The 24,674-nt window shown below is 40.5% G+C and overlaps 1 protein-coding gene across 2 annotated transcripts; it reads left to right on the top strand.

Annotated features, from left to right (window-relative positions):
• The first annotated feature begins 65 nt into the window (after positions 1 to 65).
• dglucy (D-glutamate cyclase) lies at positions 66 to 24,674 on the top strand. 2 transcript variants are annotated; one of them, XM_022199427.2, is made up of 15 exons: positions 66 to 189; positions 5,877 to 5,959; positions 9,814 to 9,967; positions 13,871 to 13,957; positions 15,548 to 15,680; positions 16,233 to 16,383; positions 16,498 to 16,620; positions 16,828 to 17,067; positions 18,282 to 18,399; positions 18,817 to 18,959; positions 19,120 to 19,219; positions 19,443 to 19,591; positions 20,639 to 20,758; positions 21,233 to 21,393; positions 22,227 to 24,674. In XM_022199427.2, the coding sequence occupies exons 2-15, from the start codon at positions 5,884 to 5,886 to the stop codon at positions 22,380 to 22,382; spliced, it is 1,911 nt and encodes a 636-aa protein (XP_022055119.2). In that variant the 5' UTR covers positions 66 to 189; positions 5,877 to 5,883; the 3' UTR covers positions 22,383 to 24,674. The 2 variants fall into 2 exon arrangements, with proteins under 2 accessions (XP_022055119.2, XP_051795699.1); XM_051939739.1 differs by lacking the exon at positions 5,877 to 5,959.

Genomic DNA, 24,674 nt, shown 5'->3' with positions numbered 1-24,674 from the left:
ACCACATTGTCAGAGCGGGTGACCCAAAACAAACAAAACGCTGAGGCCAACAGAGGGCAGTGTGAAGCTTTTATTTTGAAGGCTGACGCTGCGCGGCTCCGTGGACTCTTCCGTGTTTCGGTCGGAGGTTTCTTCTGTGAGCCTCTGAGGCTCCAACGCTCCTGAAAGTCTGGAATAACTGTCTGTCAGGTATGAACACAGTCAGCAGCTACAGATGTACATAAACCTGCTATGAAGCAGCCAGTCCCGGTTGTGGTCTTTAGCTAGCTGCTCTGGAGAAAACAAAGGTCGTCGTGACTGGAAGTGAAAATGTTCTCCAGTGTTCATTCATACAGAAATGGATGTTTGTGAAAACTAACCTCACCACCTGTTATTTAGAAGAAACATCTAGACATATTCAGAGTTTGACGGGTGAAGGTGAGCTAACCTGGCTGTCTTTTAAAGAAACTCCCCCTGGATAACTGTAGCACCTCAGTGTCAGTGTGTCCTCTGTGTACGTGTGCGCGCATGTGTGAAGCTAACTGGTCATAAACCAGCACAGCTCTGGTTCTCCATTTTCTTTTACGAACGACCCCATAGATGACAGAAGATATAACATCCCGTCATGAACACCACCAGTCACAGCTTCTCATTTACTGTTTATTTTCATGATTATTTTCACTGTAGATTCTCACTGAAGACAGCAAAACAATGAATGAACACATATGGAATTATGTAGTAAACAAAAAAGTGTGAAATAAATCATAATATGTTTTATATTTTAGATTCGTCAAATGATTCAATTAGAATTAAAAAATTGCCTATAATGACTCAATTTATGTCCAAAATAACTTGGAAAGTGAGTTGAAATTAGTTCAAAATGACTCAAAATCTGGTCAAAACTGCTCAAAATTTCCAAAAATGTGTTAAAAATGGTACAGAATAACTAAAAATATGTCCATAATATGTTAAGTCTTGTTGTAAATGACCCAAAAGAAGTCCAAAATAACCCCGAACAGTCCCAAAAAAAAACCTCAAAATTTGTTCAAAACGATTGAATTTGTCCAAATGAATTAAAGTTGGCCAATCATTACTCAAAATCTGTCCACAATAACTTGTAAACCGAGTTGAAATTTGTCGAAAACTGCTTTAATTGTAGTACATGACTTGAAATTTTTCTATAATTTATTGAAACTTGTGTTCAGTGACTCAACATGTGTCCTAAATTACTCAAAAATCATCTAAACTGACTCAAACTTTATCCATTATGAGTAAACATTTGTCCACAATGACTTGAAACCTGTTCAAAATGTCTCGAAGCCTCCCAAAACATGTCAAAAATGCTCCAAAATATGTTAAATCTTGTCCTAAATGACTCAAAAGAAGTCCCAGCTAACACTGAACAAGTCCCAGCAAAGTCAAAGTTTGTTCTAAATAACTGAATTTGAATTAAAATAATTAATGACTCAAAATATGTCCAAAATAACTTGTAAAACAAGTTGCAATTAGTTCAAAATGACTCAAAATGTGTTCAGAACTACTCAAAATTTACCAAAACTTTTTGAAAATGGTGGAAAATGATTCAAAATATGTCCAAAATTTGTTAAATCTTGTCATAAATGACCCAAAAGAAGTCCCAGATAATCCTGAACACATCCCAAAAAAACATAAAATTAATTCAAAATGATTGAATTTGTCCAAAACGAATCAAAATTTGCCAATAATGACTCAAAATATGTACAGAATAACTTTGAAAAGAAGTTGAAATTTATCCAACACTGCTTTAATTTTAGTAAATGACTTGACATTTTTCAAATGGTTCTTCAACAGTCTTGAAGGAGTCTCAGAGATGCTTGTTGGTCCTTCTGTCTTCACTCTGTGGTCCATCTCATCCCAAACCATCTGGATTGGGTTCAGGTCAGGTGACTGTGGAGGCCAGGTCATCTCCATCATCTCCTTCTTGGTCAGATAGTCCTTCCACAGCCTGGAGGTGTGTTTGGGCTCATTGTCCTGTTGGAAAATAAATGATGGTCCAACTAAACCAAACCTGATGGGATGTCATGTCACTGCAGGATGCTGTGGTAGACATGCTGGTTCAGGGGTCCTTCAGTTTGGAATAAATCCCCAACAGTGACCATCACACCTCCTCCTCCATGCTTCATGGTGGAACCATGCATGTAGAGACCATCCCTTCACCTTTTCTGGTCTCACAAAGACACGGCAGGTGGAACCAAAGATCTCACATTTGGACTCATCAGACCAAAGCCCAAATCTTCACTGGTCTAATGTCCATTCCTGGTGTTTCTGGGTCCAAACTGATCTCTTCTGCTTGTTGCTTCTCCTTAGTAGTGGTTTCTGAGCAGCTATTGGACCATAAAGGCCTGATTGGTCAGTCTCCTCTGAACAGTTGACGTAGAGATGTGTCTGCTGCTAGAACTCTGTGTGGCATTTATCTGGGCTCTGTAGGGGTTGGGCCACTATGTGCTATCAATTTGATTCTCTAAATCTTTGGAACTCTCAGCTGAGTTGAGATGTGATGACTGAAAGCTATAACATCTGATTCACATCATTTTCATGCCTACACACGTGGACAAAATTGTTGGTACCCCTCAGTTAAAGAAGGAAAAACCCACAATTCTCACTGAAATCACTTGAAACTCACAAAAGTAACAATAAATAAAAATTTATTGAAAATTAAATAATCAAAAACAGCCATTACTTTTGAATTGTTGATTAACATAATTATTTAAAAAAACAAACTAATGAAACAGGCCTGGACAAAAATGATGGTACCTCTATAAAAGATTGAAAACTATTTGACCAGAGTGACATGATTAACTCAGGTGTGTCATTTAATTGACATCACAGGTGTTTCCAAACTCATAATCAGTCAGTCTGCCTATTTAAAGGGAGACAAGTAGTCACCCTGCTGTTTGGTGAAAAGGTGTGTACCACACTGAACATGGACAACAGAAAGCGAAGGAGAGAATTGTCCCAGGACATCCGAAAAAAAATTATAGACAAACATCTTAAAGGTAAAGGCTATAAGACCATCTCTAAACAGCTTGAAGTTCCTGTGACAACAGTGGCTCATATTATTCAGAAGTTCAAGACCCACGGGACAGTAGCCAACCTCCCTGGACGTGGCCGCAAGAGGAAAATTGATGACAAATTGAAGAGACGGATCGTTGGAATTGTATCCAAAGAGCCCAGAGCAACCTCCAAAGAAATTAAAGGTGAACTCCAAGGCCAAGGTACATCAGTGTCAGATCGCACCATTCGTCGTTGTTTGAGCCAAAGTGGACTTCATGGGAGACGACCAAGGAGGACACCACTGCTGAAAAAAACTCATAAAAAAGCCAGACTGGAATTTGCAAAAATGCATGTTGACAAGCCACAAAGCTTGTGGGAGAATGTCCTTTGGACAGATGAGACCAAACTGGAGCTTTTTGGTAAGGCACATCAACTCTATGTTCATAGACTCAAAAACCAAGCATACGAAGAAAAGAACACTGTCCCTACGGTGAAACATGGAGGCGGCTCAGTAATGTTTTGGGGCTGCTTTGCTGCATCTGGCACAGGGTGTCTTGAAAGTGTGCAAGGTACGATGAAATCTGAAGACTATCAAGGCATTCTGGAGAGAAATGTGCTGCCTAGTGTCAGAAAGCTTGGTCTCAGTCGCAGGTCATGGGTCTTCCAACAGGACAACCATCCAAAACACACAGCCAAAAACACCCAAGAATGGCTGAGAGAAAAGCGTTGGACTATTCTAAAGTGGCCTTCTATGAGCCCAGATCTGAATCCCATTGAACATATGTGGAAGGAGCTGAAACATGCCATTTGGAGAAGACACCCATCAAACCTGAGACAACTGGAGCTGTTTGCTCATGAGGAGTGGGCCAAAATACCTGTTGACAGCTGCAGAACGCTCATTGACAAATACAGAAATCGTTTAATTGCAGTGATTGCCTCAAAAGGTTGTGCAACAAAATATTAAGTTATGGGTACCATCATTTTTGTCCAGCCCTATTTCATTAGTTTGTTTTTTTAAATAATTATGTTAATCAACAATTCAAAAGTGATGGCTGATTTTGATTATTTAATTTTCAATAAATTTTTATTTATTGTTACTTTTGTGAGTTTCAAGTGATTTCAGTGAGAATTGTGGGTTTTTCCTTCTTTAACTGAGGGGTACCAACAATTTTGTCCACGTGTGTATCTCTAATGAGCGGTCTCTCATTCAGTGGGTAGGGTTTGCTGCCATCCTCCCATCAGGACAGACTAAATAAAGGATAAAGGTGATGGCTCAGAACAACTTCATGTTGATTTGCAGTGACTCCTCACTCTACTGGGACAAAGAGACCTAAACCATGTCAGCAAAATGCCCCCAACAGCATTACAGAACCACTGGATCCTCTTACTGGGACAGTGGTTCATATTTCTTCTTTATCTTGTCACCATGTGACATGAAACAGGGTTTGTTGCCTTTTAAATGCCCACTCTGCATACTTTCCAGTGGTTTTCATTCAAACAAAGCAGCTGTCCTGCAACTCTTGAGTATGTGTTTGGAAGGTTTGTGAGTGAGTTCACAGCACATGAACTTCAAACTAGATTGTCAGCACTGATTGAATCAGTAGTTCTGAGTAGTTGTGCTCCCATCAATGATGACTGTGAAAGCTGTTTTCAGCAGTTTAACCAAAGACTACAAAACAACTAGAGGCAGGCAGAATCAGTGAATTATGGCACACTGTAAGGGCTTTAAACTTAGTTAAACAAAATAATTAAAATTATCAAAATGATTTGTGAGAATTAAATCTGATTCATTGAAGTAATTTTTACACTGGTTTAAAAATACGGTGAAAAAATAAAGTACATTTTAAATCTAAATTGGATTGAAGCAATTTAAACTCTAATTAAATTAGAAACTAGAAAAGCAGGCCTCTGCCAAGGATAGAGAGGAAAACAGGAAACCCATGCAGTAAAGGATCATGAGCTGGAATGGAACCTGCGTCTGACTCAGTTCTGTTTACGAATCACCTTCTTAACCAGTTGAGCTATCTGGACACCTTGTTCCAATTTGTTGGACGACATACCAACCTATGATGTTTTTGTCATATTTTAGACCACATACTAAAACATACTAAAAACTTCAAAGTGATCCAGAATCCAGGATCCTTTCCGAATTGCCACCAAAATTAAATCAGCTCTTCCTCTTACCATAGTCTACATCTCCTCAAAATTTCATCTGAATCTGTCCAGGCGTTTTTGAGTTATCTTGCTAACAGACGGACAGACAGACAGACAGACAGACGGACACACAAACGCCGGGTGTCACATAACCTCCTTGGCGGAGGTAATGAGAAACAAATAGTCCAAAGTCTACTTTCTGAATTAGCTGGCAGTTATGTAGAAGAACCAGATCAACATCAGCACTTTGAGCAATCATGTCCTCCTCAAGCCGGGAAAAAAGCGACAGATTGGAGGGTTTTGGTGGAACATTTGCATGCACGAAGACAGCACTGTGATTAAAACGGATAGTTCACTGTAAAAAACCGGCAGAGTTGTCTCACTGCGTGGTCTAAATCCTCAGCAATACTTGACGTTTACAGTGTGGATGGTTGCTGCATGGAGGTTGTTGTTTTCCAGTAGTGATGAAAACTGTAACACACAGGTATGAAGGACCAAAGGAAGGACAAAAGTAATTGAAGCGAGAGAAATCTTTCACCTGTGTCCTACATGAGTCAGAGTAGTTGTTAGCAGAATGATGTTAGTGCAGCTGGTTGAGAGGTAGTAAAGAGGGGCACAACATACACAATTCCTCACACATAGATTCACTGTAAGCCAAAATCTGAATTAAAGAAATGATGTTGAGACCAATGTCTGTGGCTGATGTTTAGGTGAAGAATGCTGTCTGCTGTGAGAGCCGCCAGAAGGTCCCTCAGATACTTCAGAAGCATCTCTAACTCTGCAATGGACAAAGGTGAAACACTGAAACATGCATGCATCCATGGTTTCCTTTTGTGTGTGATTGTCTGCTCTCATCACGTCTGGTGAAGCAAGAACTGGAGAGGTGAATTATAGGGAGTTTTTCCAAAAAATCCAAGTAAAGGTTGTTATTACTGAGAAAACGTCCAATTTGACAGATACTTCTATACCTCAGACCAGAAGATGTCAGAGTTATAAGTCATTGTGGGGTGTGATTGACTGTCCCACTCAATAGATGGATGAACATCAACCAGACTGGATTCCTGAATATGTTCTGATATACAGTGCTCTCTTTTTGCTTATTAGTCACATGTAAATGTTTCAGACCATCAAACACATTTTAATGTAAGACAAAGATATCCCAAGAAAACACACACGTGCAGTTTTTAGATGATTTTATTTATTGAAGGAAAAATATTGTCCAACCTTCCTTGATCTATGCGAAAAAGTAATTGCCTCTTTAGCGACCAATCTACCAAATGACCAAATTCATTTGTCAGTTGGGTTCAGATTCACCATCCACACTCACTAAACATCACTAAACAGAACCTGTCTTCATTGTGAAGTAGTTAGAGGGCCTCAAAAAGCAGCACATGATGCCACGTTCTAAAGAGATTCAAGAACTGATGGCAAAGCCACTGACATTCATCAGTCTGGAGGGTTACAAAGCCATTTCTAAGGCCCTGGGACTCCAGAGAACCTCAGTTATTCCCCAGTGGAGAAACATGGAACTGGGGTACTTTTTATGTCCGTTAAGTTGTACAGCCCTTTGGTCAAATGTCCTGATCAATAAAGGGAGTTCACCTGATTATTAAACTTGAATTTTTAAAGCTAAAGTTGAGTGTAAAACAGAAGAAGTGATTATCAGCTTTCATTTAAAGGTTCCCACATCAGCATCATTTTATTTTTTTCAGTTGATTTCCTCTTCTTTCACCAAACAGAACTTCTTTCAGTGACATGAATTTCAAAGTTTCACCCCAACCAAGTCTGGAACCAGTTTAAATTTTTGGTCCTGTAACAACCGTCAACTACAGATTGCTGTTTTCCAGGCCAAGAAAAATCATTTTAAGCATGATATTATATATTTAGTGATGGTAGTGGGTTGTGCTCTTTATGTCATTATTGGCATTCAATTGTTAACTTACTTTTGCACATCTGAATAAAAAGAATTATCATTAAAAGTGCTCTTTGTAATAAATGGCAAATAAATAGTAAGAAGTTAAAGCTAAATTTAAACAATAGCTTGTACTGAATCTGATCACCGTGTTTTATCTCACAGCTCTCTAATGCAGCAAAAACATTCAATTTCCCTCCACAGTTTTTCCCATCCATGGATCAACTCGTGTCTTTCTTTAACTCTCTTTCAACTCCACAGATACTCTTCTCTGTCAGGGTTCTCCACTCTTTTCTCTTTTCTGTTCCAGCTTTTCAAAGATTAACCACATCTAACTCCTGTTCACCAAACATTAACTGTAATGAAAAAGATAAGAGAAGGCTAGAATGTTTGAAGTTATATCACATCCTCCTCTTCCACTACCATCACCTGTTCCTGTAGCTGGACTGAAAGCACACCTGGCTGTGAACTGCACTGACAGGACAACCTCGGTATTTGGGGCTACCTTAGGAGTGAGTTACAAACTGCAGATTAACCACAGAAACCACTTTATCCACTGATGAGAAGTAGAAGTGTGTGTTCTGAGATGCAGCATTCAGGTAGTTTAGATTGTCTGAGTCCTGCTGAGTTGAGGCTGTTAATCAGACAGAAGGATTCCAGGATAAGAAGTACAACAGGACTAGCTAACGGTAAGAACCAGTCTATCACCTTTAGCGCTTTAGCGTGACACCGAAACTCTACACCTGTAATATGAGATCATTTAAAACCAAGACCAAAACTTCATACTGAAAGATTGATAAATTTGAATAATCTCTAAATCAATTGGCAAATTTGCATCAGTCTAGAAATTATGCACCAAACATTTATCAAGTTGGTAAGGAAAAACCTCTTTTCTTTTTAAAAATGGAGCAGTTCAGCTGACAGTTATTAGGATATATACTTATTATTTATGGATTATATCACAGAACGGTTTGGTTTTCCACCCAGTCAGGTGAACACTACAGAAACTGCCTCCAAGTGCTCTGACACGAGTATGGAGGACGAAAAATGACCAAACAATTAATAAATACTTACCTTATATTTTAAAAACTGTGGCCAATGTGGCCTTTAGAAGCCCCATCTATACCCAATCAGTCCCTGAATAGACTATAGCTGCCCCGATAGGAACTCGTGTTGTGGTTTTCGGTGGTCTGGTGGTTGTAACGTTTGCTTCAAATGTGAAAGTTCCTGATTTGAAACCATGCTTCTTTGTACATATTTACCCTGAACTGGTAAATCATATTCCTGTCAAGCAGTGAAGTAGACTGAAGCTTGGACTATAGCAGAAGGACACCAGGAACATGGCCAATGTCTCTGTTATATTTTCATCTGTCTTGGCGAATTGACATCTGACTTTGCAAAAACCATGATATTCTTCACTACATCCCTCCCACACTGAACTTCTCTGGCCTCCGTTCATTGTTTAATTTTGGATCTTTTTTCTGTCCATTGTTGTTTAATAAAGATGGACCTCATAGTTAGTTCAGTAAGAGACCCAGCTGCTAAATTGTGCCTGAATCATGAATGATGTATTATTCCACACCCAAAACTCGTCCGCTCTTCATCAGGCTGTTCATTCGTGTGACCTTACCTGACTCATTTGCTAATTGAGGCCAGTGTTGTGGGTTGCTTTCGTCATGTTTACCGTAGTTAAAGCAAACTGCTCAGTGAAATAAATCAAACAACAAAATAAACAGCGTCACAAACTGTGTCTGACGAAAAATACAGCTTAGAATACGTTTGGTGGTGGTGGTGATGACTGCTGGTATGTCACACCAGATAGTAGTAGTGATGCATGAGGAATACCTCATTTAGCCCCACAGACTAACAGTTTCAGATGTTGCACAGAGACTAGTCATGTGATCAGATTAAATTTGTAATTCAGAGGGTCCTTGGTTTACGACGTCATCGACCTACGATGTTCCGCCGTTACGTCAGAACTGGTTATGTGGAACTAGTTGACGAGCAGAGTGGATGAATACGTCGTCACACGGCGCTATCAGACGGTTTTGTTTCGATTCTCCAGATGTACTCCACCTTGGATTGTACTACATTCACTAACTTTTTGCCCTTCATTATGGCTCCAAGAGTAAGTCAGACTCTTCTGATGCTTGGAAGAAAAGGAAAGCCGTCTCCGTGGAAGTGAAATTAGATCGAATAAAACACTGAAGTTGTAAAAAGAGTGCAACATATTCTGTTATTCATATTCTGTTACCTGACAGTATAATGATTTCATGTGCTGTAGCGTACTTTAATGCAGCAGCTGCTAACTAGCTTTCTGAAACTGGTGGAACATGATGGAAAGTGATGTTTCTTTTCTGACAAGAAAATTTTAAACTAAAAAGCACATCAACCAGTCACCAACCCTCGTTTCAGTGTTTGTAGTGTAGCTCTGTCCATTTTGACTCATCCTGACACAGTAGTCTCTGAAGTTGGTCTATTTTCTCTAACAGAGGCTGCAAATCAACCAGCATGTTGCAGTTTTTTCATGTGTCTTCAAACTGAGTAGCACCTGATACACCTGGAGAATCCCTTTTCATATTTTGAAATGTTTCTTTTAAGAAGAAGAGTCTGTCGTTTGTAGCTGAACTGACCCCTTCATGTACTAATAGAAATAAATAATAGTAGAAAATAGTGGGATATTAACTCATGTTTTGTCTGTGTAATTTATTGTTTACATGATGTATGTTTTTCAGGATACCAGCAGGCAAATGTGGTCGTCCTGCCCAATCATCTAGCAGACGACTTTGAAGCCTTCTGTCGCAGTAATCCTGCCCCCTTACCGCTCCTTTATCGCAGCCGATCAGGAGAGACTTCCTGTCCACCTCTGGCTAAACATGCTGACATAAGGTAACACACACACTCGGGTAGACATTTCAGGTTACTGTTTTCTTTTCCTTCCCTCAATATGACACAACAGAAATGTAACTGAGCAGAATGTGAAAGCCTCTGTGGAATGATTGATTTCCTGAAGCACAAAGGTAAATCTGCTACTTGAAACTCCTCTAATGATTCCCAGCAGCGGTTAGAACGATTCACCTCTGTCCAGACGAATGTCAGCAGGTTTCATATTAACTGAGCTGCTGTTTGCTTTTATGACTTCTCTCTCTGTTTTGGTGAAGCTGCTTTACTGATGAGCAACAGTCTTAAACTCTTCACCCAGCAACAGATCTGATGCTGTTTTAATCACTCAGGTGATCCACTCAGGTCGAGTCCCGTTTGACGTTTTAATGTCTATGCTCATGTAAATACAAGTTTTAAAATATTCCTCAACTTTTAGTCGATTTTCCAGAATTTTCCGTGAATAACTACACTAATTGTACGTTGGACTCCAAGCACTTCAAAAAAAAGAGAAAGGATCAAAACTAGAATTAAATGAATAAAATATTGGGCATGAAAAGAACTTCAAGGAGAATGAAGAGTAGACGGAGTTAGAGAGAATAAGGGAACAAAGAACAGAGCTACATCAGGCTGTTATGAGTACAGCAGGTGTTATTTATTATCAATTATTTTACTTTCCTATGTCGATCTCTAGATAAATCTGTGTTGTACTCACTTTATGTTGATGTTATTGATATTATTACTTATTTTTATTTGTAGAATAAAAGTTTGTTCACATTTCACTGCCCGTCCAAGAAAAGAAATCCCACACTCTGGTATTTCATTGGACCACTTTTAGCTTTGAAAACGGCACATATTCGCCATGGCAGCAGTTCAGTAAGCTTCTGCAAATTTCTGTCCAGAGATGCATTAATTTTCTCATAAGATCTTGTATTGATGATGGGAGAGTCGGACCGCTGCACAAAGTCTTCTCCACAACATCCCAAAGGTCCTCAGTGGGGCTGAGATCTGGACTCTGTGGAAGACAATCCATCTCATGCTCCCTGATCCACTCATTCTCAATGTGACTCCATGAATCCTGGCATCATCATCTTGAAACATGAAGAAAAACTCCCCTGATGTAAAGACCTGGGGCCTCATTTATAAAGCTTGCGTACGCACAAAACAGGGCTTTGCGTAGAAAGTGGCGTACGCTGTGTTCGTTGTGATTTCTAAAACAAACTTGGCGTGAGAATGTGCGCACCGGTGCACCAATTTTGATGCTTGCTTAAGCACATTTTGGAGACAGAGGGAACGGCAGTGCCGGAGGATGAAGTGGTGAATTGAAGCCGGATTGATCTCAAACCTTTATTGTTATCACATATTAGACTTGTAGAGCCGGATAATCATAAACCCTCATTGTTGTAGATGTTCTTATAGTGCGCCATTCGGCCTACGACTGTATTTGCAGAACTATGTTCATATATCAAACTTCCATCTTCAAATGATATAGAGTGGGTGGCACTGATTGATTACTAATTTGGAAAAGGCCTGTGACGATCAGTCCAATCGCTGATCAAGTGGATAAATAGCGGGTGACAGCTGTGCGTAATGTGGCACAATGGATGCGCTGGCATTGCTGGAAGATCATGTTAAGAATGGAGAGAGATTTTAGGGTTCACAGGGATTTGCCCATGACGATGACTGGCTAATAAGCCCATTCAGATTCCCTAGAGCAGTACTCTTGGATCTATGTGCTGAACTGGGCCCTGTCTTAGACTGACCCACCCGCTGAAACCACACCATCCCGGTACAGACACAGGAGCTGACGATTCGGAGGTTTCTGGCGACACCGGCTCCTTCCAGCATTAAGTGGCCGACAGGTATGTGTTTTATATGAAGAATATATGAGGTTACATTTGTTGTCTAAATCCTATCTGGGTCTGATATACAGTTAAATGATGTCCTTTAGGTCTGGGATATCACAACCATCCCTCAGTGCAATAATGCCAGCTGTTTTGGATGACATTATAAACATGACCAGTCAATACATCAGGTTTCCTTACACTGTGGGTGAACAGGCCAACATTAAACGGCAATTTGCAGCGATGTCCGGTTTCCCAAATGTAATCGGCGTAACTGACTGCACTCATGTTGCTGTAAGGGCTCCGAGTGAAAATGAATTTGTCTATGTGAACCGAAAAAATGTGCATTCAATCAGTTTACAAATTATTTGTACATCGGACATGATCATAACAAAATTTAGCGGCAGGGTGGCCTGGGTCACACATGATTCATTCATCCTGATGCACAGCAGTGAAAAGACTGCCGGCCAGCGCTGCGTGAAATGCCGTGGATCAGCAGCTTATTTATATACAGATACATTCATGAGTTACTTTGCATTGACCATTCATGGTAAAATGTGGGTGTGTTGTGGGCGGAATGTGAGGTGGATCCACCTGTGCAATCTTCCAGCTGGTGTGTGATTTATCAAGAAATTGCGTGCAGCTGTGCTTACGCACAGTTTTATAAATCAGGGGTGAAGGGCATACGTCCACTTCAGATTTTCGGCATACGCAAACTTTAGTATGGATCCTACGCAATGTTTTATAAATGAGGCCCCTGGTCATTCAGTATCTTCAGGTATCAGTTGACCTCATTCTTTGGGAACATAACATTGCTGAACCTGACCTACCCCAGATCATAACTCTAACCCCCACAGGCTGGTAGACACTAGACATGATGAGGGCATCACTTCATCCACCTCTCTTCTTACCCTGATGCCCCCATCACTCTGGAACAGGGTAAATCTGGACTCATCAGACCACATTTGTTCCTGGAAGATGAAGGTTCTCCACTATCCTTCAGGTTTTAATAACGTGTTGGATGGTTCTTAACCTGATTTTAGTCGTTTCATCACCTTAGTTGTTTTCTTTGCTTGATGTAGGTCAATAATTTGACCCTTCTGAGACAGAATAACATCCTTTCCATGACCACAGGATATGTCTTCCAGCATGGTTGTTTAAGTAATGAGAATCAGCTAGGGTTAAAGAAGTTGTTGTCATCACTGCAGTAATTATCCAATGGAAGGATCCCACCTATTTACTGAGTTGAATCCAGTTGGAGACTCTTTTTTTGGACAGGCAGTGTGTTTTCTCAACTATAAACTACATTGTGGATTGTGTATGTTTATTCTCTGCTGTTTTTACATGTACACTTTCCTGTAAAATGTGAACCTGAAAAACCACCACAGTGATTTCTCAGATCATTTTCTTGCAGCATTAGATATGGCCTGACATCCATCCTGTGGTTTGTGTTCCCTCCCAACAGCATGTCGACAATCATGGACAAAAAGTGTTTTCTAGTTTGAACAGCTCAGCAGCTCAGAGACTTCCAGAGTTTTATAGTCTGACCTCGACCACAGATGATTGCTAAAGCTGATCTTACATACTTAATCTTAAAATGTGATTTTTGACGTATAGAAAGCAGTGACAGACATAGTTGCTTTCAGAATAAACCAGGAATTTGAAGTTAAGCCACACAAATGAGGTGATAAATTCAGTCCTTACTATTTTGCAGTCAGTTGTTCATCGAAAATAAAACAATTTATTCAAAAATTTACCTTCCACAGCCCTGCTACTCTCACAGAAGGTTCCATACTACTGCCAATATTATTGTGTTTTTTAGTGACTTACTGATCATATGAGTAGAGAAATGTTTCATTTTTTAGTACAGTCACATTAAACCTCTGAATATCACAGTGACTATATTTAGTAGAAATCATACTGTATGTGTGTTATTTACTCAGGTAGTATAAAATCAGCCTTATTTTCTTTGTACCTAACTTACCTGTGTCTCTATTGAATCTTAATTTCTCAACAAATCTCAGCAAAACTCAATAATGTGATGAGTTTGTGTTTTCTGTGTCTGTAGGACGGATATCTCTCAGTACTGTGTGTATGAGGAGGGTCACCTGGTGGAAACTGTGTCCAGTCTGCAGAGTTATGGAGGTCAACCAAGGTAGACAGACAGACAGACACACACACGGATTTGATGCAGTTCTGACAGATATACTTAGTATGGCGATCAGTCCCAACAACTCAGATGATCTTCATAGCCTACAGTTATATTCTTTACCTGGATTTGCTCCAATTAGATGATGAAATGCAGCAAAACTCTGTTCAGTAATTTAAAATGAATAAAAGTCTGAATACTTTGGTGAAATAATGCATTTATAATTCAGTTGATTATTATAAGAACAGGGCTGCACAGTGGGTGTAGTGGTTAGCACTTTTGCCTTGCAGCAAGAAGATCCCCAGTTCAAATCCCAGCCTGGGCCTGGGATCTTCCTGCATGGAGTTTACATGTTCTCCCTGTGCATGCGTGGGTTTTCTCCGGGTACTCCGGCTTCCTCCCACAGTCCAAAAACATGCTGAGGTTAATTGATGACTCTAAATTGTCCGTAGGTGTGAATGTGAGTGTGATTGTTTGTCTGTATATGTAGCCCTGTGACAGACTGGTGACCTGTCCAGGGTGTCCCCTGCCTTCACCCAAGTCAGCTGGGATAGACTCCAGCACCCCCTGCGACTCTAGTGAGGATAAAGCGGTGTATAGAGAATGAATGGATGGATGGATGGATGGATGGATTATAAGAACAGCCAAAGACTGCAACAGAAGGTTCCAGTTATCTTGGAACATCGTTTGTGCTGTATGGAAGCAGCTCTATTAAAACGTGTTCTGCAGCTCAGATGGAAACAGTCAAGTCCTGGAACTTGGCATTACATTTCTGAACATGTGATACTTTTGAGAACTTCAACCCTTTTTAACCAAATTTAAATGAACTTGAAATGAGTTTTTCTTTTTTTTTTTTGTTGGTTCTCCAGCTGACAGTTTTGCCTCCGAATGATGAGTTGTTTTAATCAGATTTTCTTCGTGGCATGGCCCTCTAACATGCACAACCAGGATTGACTACAGCTGCTGACTCCTTTCAGCCAAATTATATCAGGGCCAGTTTGATCCATTCATTGGACTCGATACAGGTAGGAAAAAAACAAATTATTGACTTGAACAAGTCAGGAAAGTCACTTGAAGCCATTTCAAAGCAGCTACGGATGCTGAAGTCAGCTTTTCGTCAGTGTAATTTGCAGGGTACAGGTCAAGGTTAAAAAAAAAAAAAAAAAGAAGCAAGATGTCACCTGAGAGACCGTTGGTTAGGATGGTTAAGAAACAACCAGGAATCTCCAAAAAGCAGGTCTACAGTCAGGTGTGTTTGACTTCATGGGCTGAGAGGTTTCTACGCAACAACAAAGTCCTTCGTCTACAAGCAGCAGAGATCTCAACTGAAATTTGCTGTTAAACACATGAATTTTTGTTTTACTATTTTATTTTTTCACCTGTGGATTGTTTATCATTATTTTTGTACTTTACTAATTGTATCTTTTTTGTCACTGTTTTATTACTACTTTTATGCTGTTTGATGTCAAATACTGAATCATTCATGATTAATCCATCACACAGTCCAGCAGCAGCAGTAGCTTCATTTATTGATCCTACAGCATTGATTATTGGTGATTCTACCAGTCTGACTTCTCCTTGTTCTTCTGCTTCCAGCGCTGCATCAGGTCCGTGGTCAGACATGGTGTGTTTCTATCTGGGCTGCAGTTTTGGCTTCGAAGGCAAACTGAAGAAAGCTGGAGTCCCTGTCAGGAATGTGGAGCAAGGCAGAAACGTCAGCATGTACAGGGTGTGTATAGTTCAGAGGTCTGAAGGTCCTGAAGGTTCAGCACTTTGAAAAGCAATTCCACAACCTACAGCCTTGTATGAACTCAGAACCCAGTTGTTTCTGTTATGATCAGCTGACTGATGAATTATTTTAGCTTTAGTTCACACTACAGAAGTGAAAAGTGAGTTCATGCAGCTGTACAATTAACAATAAAAACACTGAAAACATTCATCTTTTTCAAGTCTTGCAGTTGGTTTTCAGAGGTCAGATTGTTTGTGAATCAGAGTGGACTGCTCCACAGAAACACCTCTCATCTGAAGGAAAGTTCTCCCTCATGGAGACCACAGAGGTCAGCCTTTGAGCTGACTAGACAGACATGGCAGGAATAAAAATGTTTGTAGAACTTGTAGTTTCACCATTTGGCAGTAGGAATGTCTGTTTGATGGATCAGTCGTTTGAGGTGAACGTCTGTATTTACAGTCCATACAGTGAACTCTTGGTCTGCAGAACCTCGTTTATGTCTTTGGTTTTATGGTTTTTATGGACTAATGTTTTTACGTGTGTGTCATCTAGACTGCAGTCCGTTGTTTTCCTGCAGGAAAGTTCAGCTGCCCTCTAGTGGTCACGATGCGTCCTATTCCAGCTGCTCTGCTGGATGCAGCAGTGGAGGTCACTCATCTCAACCCACTGGCACATGGAGCTCCTGTCCACATAGGAGACCCAGGTACGTACACACACACACACACACACACACACACACACACACACACACACACACACACTGTGTACAGGATAATAAGCCGAACTTTATGAATGTGTGTTTGTTTGTTGTGTGCAGCTTTTCTGGGCATACAGGACCTGTCTAGACCACACTATGGAGAGCAGGTAGAGCTGCAGCCTGGTGATGTCCCAGTGTTCTGGGCCTGTGGAGTGACTGCTATAGAGGCAATACTCAGCAGCAGTGAGTGGATCTGATTGGCTACAGCTTTATTTACTTCATAATCATCGTTATTACTATAGTTTAGCAGAAATAATCTTTATGTTGGGGCTGTTTTTAACTGTAAAGACATCAAGACTGAAGTCGAACCCTTTCTGCACTTTTTAACATGTTCATAAGAATGAAAAAGAATCTAAATGTCTGAAGAAACATCATGTTATGTGTTTTCAGAGCCTCCTCTGGCATTCAGTCACTCTCCAGGTTGTATGTTCCTGACTGACATCCCAGACGCTCCTTCCTCTCCCCTAACTCCCCCTTCTGACAGTCTGCAGCCTCAACACACCAAACCTCATCCTGAGCAGACCCCACTCTGCTTCCAGGTATCCCACAATCCCTTGTTGTACAGCCTGGCATCTCAGGCAGCAGTGGCAAAGATCAGACAGTTGGAGACGGTTATTGGAGAGGACCCAGGTAAACATACGCACAGAGATTTTATCTACTGGAGGCTGGAGTTGAGACAACTGTAGCCAAACAGTGAAGTTTCTGACTTAACCAGAAAAAAATAACCGAAGTATTTAGCCAGAGTGTGTGTGGTTAGACCAAGGGTGTCCAACATGAGGCCCGTGGGCCAAAAGCGGTCCTCCAGAGGGTCCAATCCGGCCCTCAAAGTGTAAAAATTACAGAGCAGACATTAATTGCAGATTGTAAATTAGTAAAACTATAAATTTAAAATCATTTCTAGACCATGACGAGTTGTTTTGATTATAAAGTAAAATACTAGATTGTTCTTTTGTCATTTTGTATCTCAATTTTGTAATATTTTGTCTTGTTTTTGTTGTTTTTTTTGTCTGACTTTTATTGTTTGTCTCACGTTTTTGTCGTTTTGTGTTTCCTTTTTGTCTCGCTTGTGCTTTTTGTCGTGTTTGTCATTTTGTGATTTGCCTTGTTCATTGTTTTGAGTATAATTTTTGTCGTTGCATGCTTTTTAATTTTTTTATCCCATTTGTTCACTTTTTTGTCGCTTTGTAACTTTTTTGTCTCATTTTTGTCAGTTTGTTTTTCGCTTTTGTCATTTGTGTAATTTTTATGGTATTTTCTCTTGCTTTTGTTGTTTTTTTGTCTCTTAAAGTAAAATACTATATCGTTCAGTTCCAGATATCTGTGACTAAACGCTGTGTGCCTTTGTAGACACTCTGTGATCTAGAAGTTGTAATGTGGAAATGATAAACTGAGGATGAATGTTGATGAAACTGAACTTACTTTTCTGAAAAAATTTCAGGTTGTTCATGATGTTTTGTAGAAAGTTAGCTCCTTAAATGTGAATATTTACAGAATGTGCTTTTTGGCACTAAAACAAATGAAAAATATGGAGTTGTGGAGATCAGACTGGGCTGACTATGGAACCTGAACTAAGATGAGTTTGACTCCTCTGGGTCAGACGATGCTAACTATAAAATGTTGGAACCGAAGAAATCTTCATGTAAAGTGTTAAAATGACAGAGGAGGTTCTCAGTCATAAATGTGGTGAAAGACTTTCTGAGAGCCTCATAATTCTTCCCAGAGATGTGAGGACGATGGAGAGTTCATGGTTCATCTTTCTGGTGTCACTAAGTGCTCAGCTTGTTGCTTCTCTTGAGATCATCTTGGCCGGAGGTCAATGTGAGTTTGTTGCTTTCTGTCACCAGGTGAACGAGGGATCAGAGCTTTATTTGTTCAGGATGAACTTCTGCGCTCCTGTCTGGCTCTCTCACACGCCTCCTCTGTTGCCATAACAACCGGTTTCCCTACACACTACATGCACAGGTACCTGTACATGTTACTGTCACCTGACACACAGGTGTTCTTCTTCTGTCTGTGGGTCTCACTGTTGTCTTGGAGTTATTCTAGCAGCACATTATTTCAGCCTCCATCTGTTCTAGCGGTCTGCAGCTCTGCTCACCACTAGAACCACGTCAGTTATTCAGTGATCTCTTGGTTCTTCACTGCTGTAGCATGTTCCTCCCATACAGCACACACTTCATTCACTACAACTAGAGGCCTTAGCTGACAGCTGTTGATGAGTGTAAGATCTGTGATGGACAGCAGCAGAGAATAAACGATGACATGGATTCAGACTCTGAACCTCAGCTCAGACAGGAAGCGATGCCGTGCTTTTAGATTCGGATCATTCCACTGAAGATGTTGCTCCAGATAACTGATAGTTTTGTGTTTCCCCCTCAGCCCTCCGGATGAGACGGATGGACCGCCTGGAGCCATCGCCATGGCGACCATGCTGCTGTCTCTGGGTAAAAAGGTGACGATGCTGACGGACAGGAGAGCCGTGGAGATGAACCAGGCCATCATCGATGAAGCAGTGAGGAACGGTAGGACCCAGGTTTAATTCTGTCAACCTTCCAGTGAAGCTTCCTCCAGAATCTGTCCACACAAACTCCCCCTTCATCAGTTCACTGATAATAAATGAGTCTTTAGGTTGTGGAGAGGAGACCACTAACAACCACATTTACTCCATGATGTCACCCTCAGGAGTGCTGAAAGCTGCAATCCCATTGGTCACTTTTGAGGATAGCGGTCCAGACTCTGCGCTGCATTTCTTGTGTCACCATGGAGACGCTAGCAAGCCCAGGTTATCTGTTTTGTGCTAAACTTCATCATTAGGGTTGAATGTATTGATCCTGCTGCTGATATTTAATCAACTCAGAGGAAAGAATCTCAGACAACAAACAGGACATCAGCTCTCACATGTCTAAAACACTGCTACAGACTGCTGTGATTACATTAAAAAGTTGAGTTTAGTCTCATGTGCTTCAGCAGTGTAAATGGACTGTGGTTTTGATGCTGTTTACCAGGTACGACCACCTGGTGGCGATAGAGCGCAGTGGACGGGCTTCAGATGGAAATTACTACAACATGAGAGGAATAAACATCAAACATCTGGTGGATCCAATTGATAACCTGTTTATTGCTGCCAAGGACATCCCAGGAATTACTACCACAGGTAGGCAGCCCTCACATAAACCTGTTTGTTTGTTTTAACCTTTTTGTTGGTTTATAGTTCAGGGTTACAACTGGGAGCAATAACAGACCGTTATTATAAACCAACCAGATGTTTTTTCTGAGTGATAAAACTTTATTTGCATCCTTCAGACATTTTGTAGTTCGATGAAAAACAGAAATGACCTCCAGTATGAAATTATTCAACTGCCGACTACTGTCACAAAATAACATTTAAAATGATGACACATCTCTTAAATCACTGCTCTGTATGTTCTGATAAACGGGTAAATCGATGTAATGATCAACCAAAAATACAGAACATGTAGTAATAAGACAAAAATTAATCAGTTTTCCAGAAGAACTTCTCATGTTGGCTGCTGCTAATTCAGATGGATCCCACATTTTTCATTAGAAATAATCTATTTCCTTGTTTTGTTACTTCCAGTACACATTGATAATAATTAACACACTGAATGATTTAAGTGTAATCTGGAATAAAGGTGCAGATAAATGGTTTGTCCACTTACCCTGCTGATTTTCATCAGGATGATCTGGGATTTAGTCTTTTTTTTGGCTCTTTTTTTACGCAGTTTTACATTTTATTCTCATTTCTGACTCTTTCCTGCTTTGGTTTGTTGCTGTCTGACTCTGAAATGCTGCTTTTCTGGCTGCACACCTGTCAGAACACAGGACATGTTTTATTTCTAGACATTCTGTCTTTTAACATGCAGCTTAGAAAGTGTAAAACACGGTTTTTGTGAAAATTTTCCACTGTTTGCTCCGTAAGCGTCTGGACATGAACTTTATTTGCCTCAGTAATGTGCTGCTGCTGCATCCCACATGGAATACGTTCAGACTTCTTTAAAACGTGTTTCATGCTGAATGACAGGAGAAATAACTGCACCTTTTTACAGTCTTTCATATGTTCTCCCTCCACATGTTAAAGCTGCTACAGCCTCAGTCGGTTCATTCTTGCAGGGATGAGAACATGCCTGGTGTTCACCGTGCTGCTGGTTTATGGAAGCTGCTCTTCTCTCCGTTCCTGCAGGAATCGGTGATGGTGGGAATGAGCTGGGGATGGGTAAAGTGAAGGACAAGGTCATAAACCTGATGCCCAAAGGGAGCCTGATAGCCTGTGATGTTCCGGCTGACTTTGCCATTACTGCTGGTATGGATCTCCACTCATCCGTTCATCCAGCTGTGCAGAGTAAACATACGTGTTGTAGTGCTGCTGCAGTCATGGGTTCACATACACACAACACAAATGACACCTGTGATGACTCCTGCAGGTAGAGATACACGACCTACATCCACAAATCAACACACAGTGCATGCGCAGACTGTCAAACAAATACACAACCACATCCAGGAGGGAATGAAAGTGGCATGGCTGACCTCTGTACATCTGTGTGTCCTGAGTCATTATGTTCATATGAGCCTGTAGACATATTAGTGGAAATGGAGACTTAAAAAGAGGAAATCATCAGGAATTACCTCACACAGCTTTCTGTGTCATTCATTCCTGGATAGTAAGTCCACAGTGTCTCCATTTCTAAAATCATTCTGACCGTATTTCAGTTCTCTTCATTGACTCTTGATGCTAGAAGGAACTCAGTAATGTTTTGGTCCCGTGTTGCTGCAGGGGTGTCTAACTGGGGAGGTTATGCTGTGGCCTGTGGACTCTACCTGCTCCACACCTGCCCCTCACACCAGCGCTACCTGAAGAAAGGACTGGGACTGGAAGCAGTGACCCCCCAAGACCAGCTGCAGGACTGGACTGCTAACCTGCCGTCAGTGGACAAGGTACCGGACAAACACCTCTCCAGTGTCTCTGCTCAGGATGCCGTCTCAGTAAATGATCCATGATGGGGTGAGCCAGTAGTTCAGACATCAGGGTGCTCACCATGTGGGTGCACATCCTGTCAGCAATGAGTCTGGTTCAGTTTCCAGCAGCCACACACCTGCTGTCATTCTCAAAAAATGCCTAAAAAATCATTTTAAATGGAGAAAATAAAACCAGACTTCGAGCAGGAACAGGATGCATAAAGACTGAGAGCCTTCCATAAGTTCTCTGTGTCTGTTCACAGTTTGAGACCAGGATCACACAGACCAGTGGACACCAGCGTGTCTGCTCCACAGGACAAACAGAAAGTTAAAAGGAAAGCAGTTCAGCCTATGAGCAGAATTCAGATGCATCTCATTGTTTTTACCCACAGAAACAGACTAAATACATGATTCATCCCATTGCTTTTTCCAAGCAAAACCAAAACTTTAAACAGCTGAACAATGCTTTTGGGTCACATGGTTGTGTTTCAGTGTGGAAAGTGTTGCCTTGAGTGACCCCACAGAAAGCTGTCATGTGACCCTGCATTTATCCTCAGCCCTGCTCAATGTTCCAGCTTTCCAGATCCAACCAACCTGTTCTCCACCAGCAGGCAGAGCTTCTACAGTAATGCTCTGATAAACGCCCTGCAGGGATGAGTTACAGATTAGCAGGTGAACAAAGTGGAGGATTTAACAGCTAAAACTGAGTTAAAAGGACAGTAAGAACAGTCCAATTATCAGGCCGCCACAGAAACAGAATGAATCCTAACTTAGACATCTCTCTTCAGTCTCTGTGTTCTTTTGTCCACCAGGAGGAGTCTTTCCTTTCTACTCTGGTCAAGTTTGGAATCCGGAGTGGGAAAACTGCTCACCTGGCCATGGAGGTGGACGGCTTGACCTTTCACCCCACACACTCTGACATCATCACCAGACTGCTGGAAGCAACACAGCGCTCCACCACGCCTTGATCAGCTCCTCCTGAACATCAGGGTTTTAGAGACATAGTTCAGTGATTTATCTGTCTGTGTATTAAACCAGCTCAATACCAATCCGTGCGTTGACTGAAGCCAATTATATGTGAAACCCTTTTAGATTTCAGAGACAAAGTAAGAGAGAAACAAGGAGGGAATGAATGGAGAGCAGTGCCTGTGTGGTTTTAGATGCAGCCTTAGTTACCTTTCAGTCCTCTTCCTCGACAACCACTGACAAAACAAAGAGGACTCCAGAAAAAACAGCACTCTTTCCTCTCCCTCCTCTGTCTCTCTGTCTCTTTACTGCCTTAATAATGAATAAATGAGAGCTCTGATTCTGATGTCTGACTGACAGTAACTAGCAGGTAAATGAAGAAATGTGACAATAATACAATTTTTGCAATGATAAAACTGTTTTATATCATAACCTCTGAAAGCAGTTTGAGGTTTAATGACACATTTTTGACATTTAGAAGTTGACAGTTCTCAGATATGTTACAACTGCTGGTGAAAGCTGTAAAAATCATACGAGCCTAACAGATTTATTACTGTGGCATTTTCACTGTTTTCAGGTGGGAACATCTTTTGAGCTTTACCTTTTCATAGGGACCACCCCTGGAGAACATCTGTCAAGGCTGTTTTCAATGCATTCAAAAAAGTACCTACTTCATGAGCAGCCCTGAAAAAATGCTTTGTGGGCCGAAATCATTTAAGTCTGGGAGAAACAGACTGTTGCAAAAGAGTTTTAATGTTAATAGATTCATAAGAGGCTCATTTCAAAAAAGATTGTCAGAAACCATCCAGTGGAGACCATGATATCCTGATTTATAATCTCAAATATGAGTCAACCTGCCAAACTGCAGATCCGACATTACCCATCATTCACTGTCTTTCTTTAGTAGATGCTCACAGACTTACTTTCTTGCTTCTTTCAAACATCACAATGCCAGATGGAAGCTCAGGCCTCAGTTTTAATATGTCTCTAGATTAACCAGGTTACTTTCTTCCACTAACAGATTCTACCGTGTTTCCCAGAGTTCTTTAGATGAAAACTCGTCACTTGTGTTAGATCTCAGTTACAGTTTCAGCATTTCAGGAAGAGTGAAAGGCTTCATTTACATAATACAAATGAATTAGTTCCTGAGGATCAAGACTCTGATGTGAGCCACACAGAGTTACTGAATGTGTGAAGTGCTGCAGGTAAAACGGTGTAGAATCACTGAATCTAAATGAACCACATTTATACAGAATGCCCTACCGCTCAAAAGTTTGGAGTCACTTAGAAATGTCCTTATTTTTGAAAGAAAGTTTGTTTTTTCAATGAAGATAGCATGAAATGAATGATAAATCCAGTGTAAACATTGTTAATGTGGTAAATGACTATTCTAGCTGTAAATGGCTGATTTTTAATGGAATATCTCCATAGGGGTACAGAGGAACATTTCCAGCAACCATCACTTCTGTGTTCTAATGCTACATTGTGTTAGCTAATGGTGCTGAAAGGCTCATTGATGATTAGAAAACCTTTGTGCAGTTATGTTAGCACATGGATAAAAGTGGGAGTTTAATGGAGAACATGGAATTATCTGGATGACCCAAACTTCTGAATGGTAACGTACATCCCTTAGCATGTCTCTAGTGTGAGACCAAATACTGGAAACATCTAAAATGTGTTCATAAAGAGAAAACTAATTTATCACTTATGGCTGCTTTTAAAGGAATTTCCTCTTTACACAGACAAAAACACATCTGAACAGAGTAAGAGATTCTACATTTTGGCAGTTTGATTATGACTGTGGAGGTCTTTGAGATGCAACAATAACACCAACATCTATGATTCCAACTTCAAATTTATATCAACACGAGCTTAAACTTCATGCATAAATCTGATCGTGACACTGATTGGTTTTTACCACGTTCTTGTAGGACCTAGTAACTTTGTGTTTTACTTTACTACAGTAGGAAAGTTTATCTCCAGAGAAAAAAACACTGTTTAGTGTATATGAGCTTTCAGAGGATAGATGGACAATAATATAGCTAAACAGCTTTTTATTTGACACTTATTAAAACACAATGCCTTTAATGTAGCTAATCCAAATAAATATATCTGATAAATGAGCATTTAACGCTGTATTATTCCCATTAGAAACTGTACTGGTGAGTATAAAACAGTTAAAGTGTACAAGAAATAAAATATTTTTAAAAATTGAACAATAAGAGCATGTGATCAAATGTAAGTGGAATGTGTCTACAAAGAACCTGAATTGCTTAATAAAGAATAAATGCTTA

This window comes from Acanthochromis polyacanthus, chromosome 1 (assembly GCF_021347895.1).
Source record: "Acanthochromis polyacanthus isolate Apoly-LR-REF ecotype Palm Island chromosome 1, KAUST_Apoly_ChrSc, whole genome shotgun sequence".
NCBI classification, from domain to species: Eukaryota; Metazoa; Chordata; class Actinopteri; family Pomacentridae; genus Acanthochromis; species Acanthochromis polyacanthus.
This window is presented reverse-complemented; position numbering and strand designations above follow the sequence as displayed.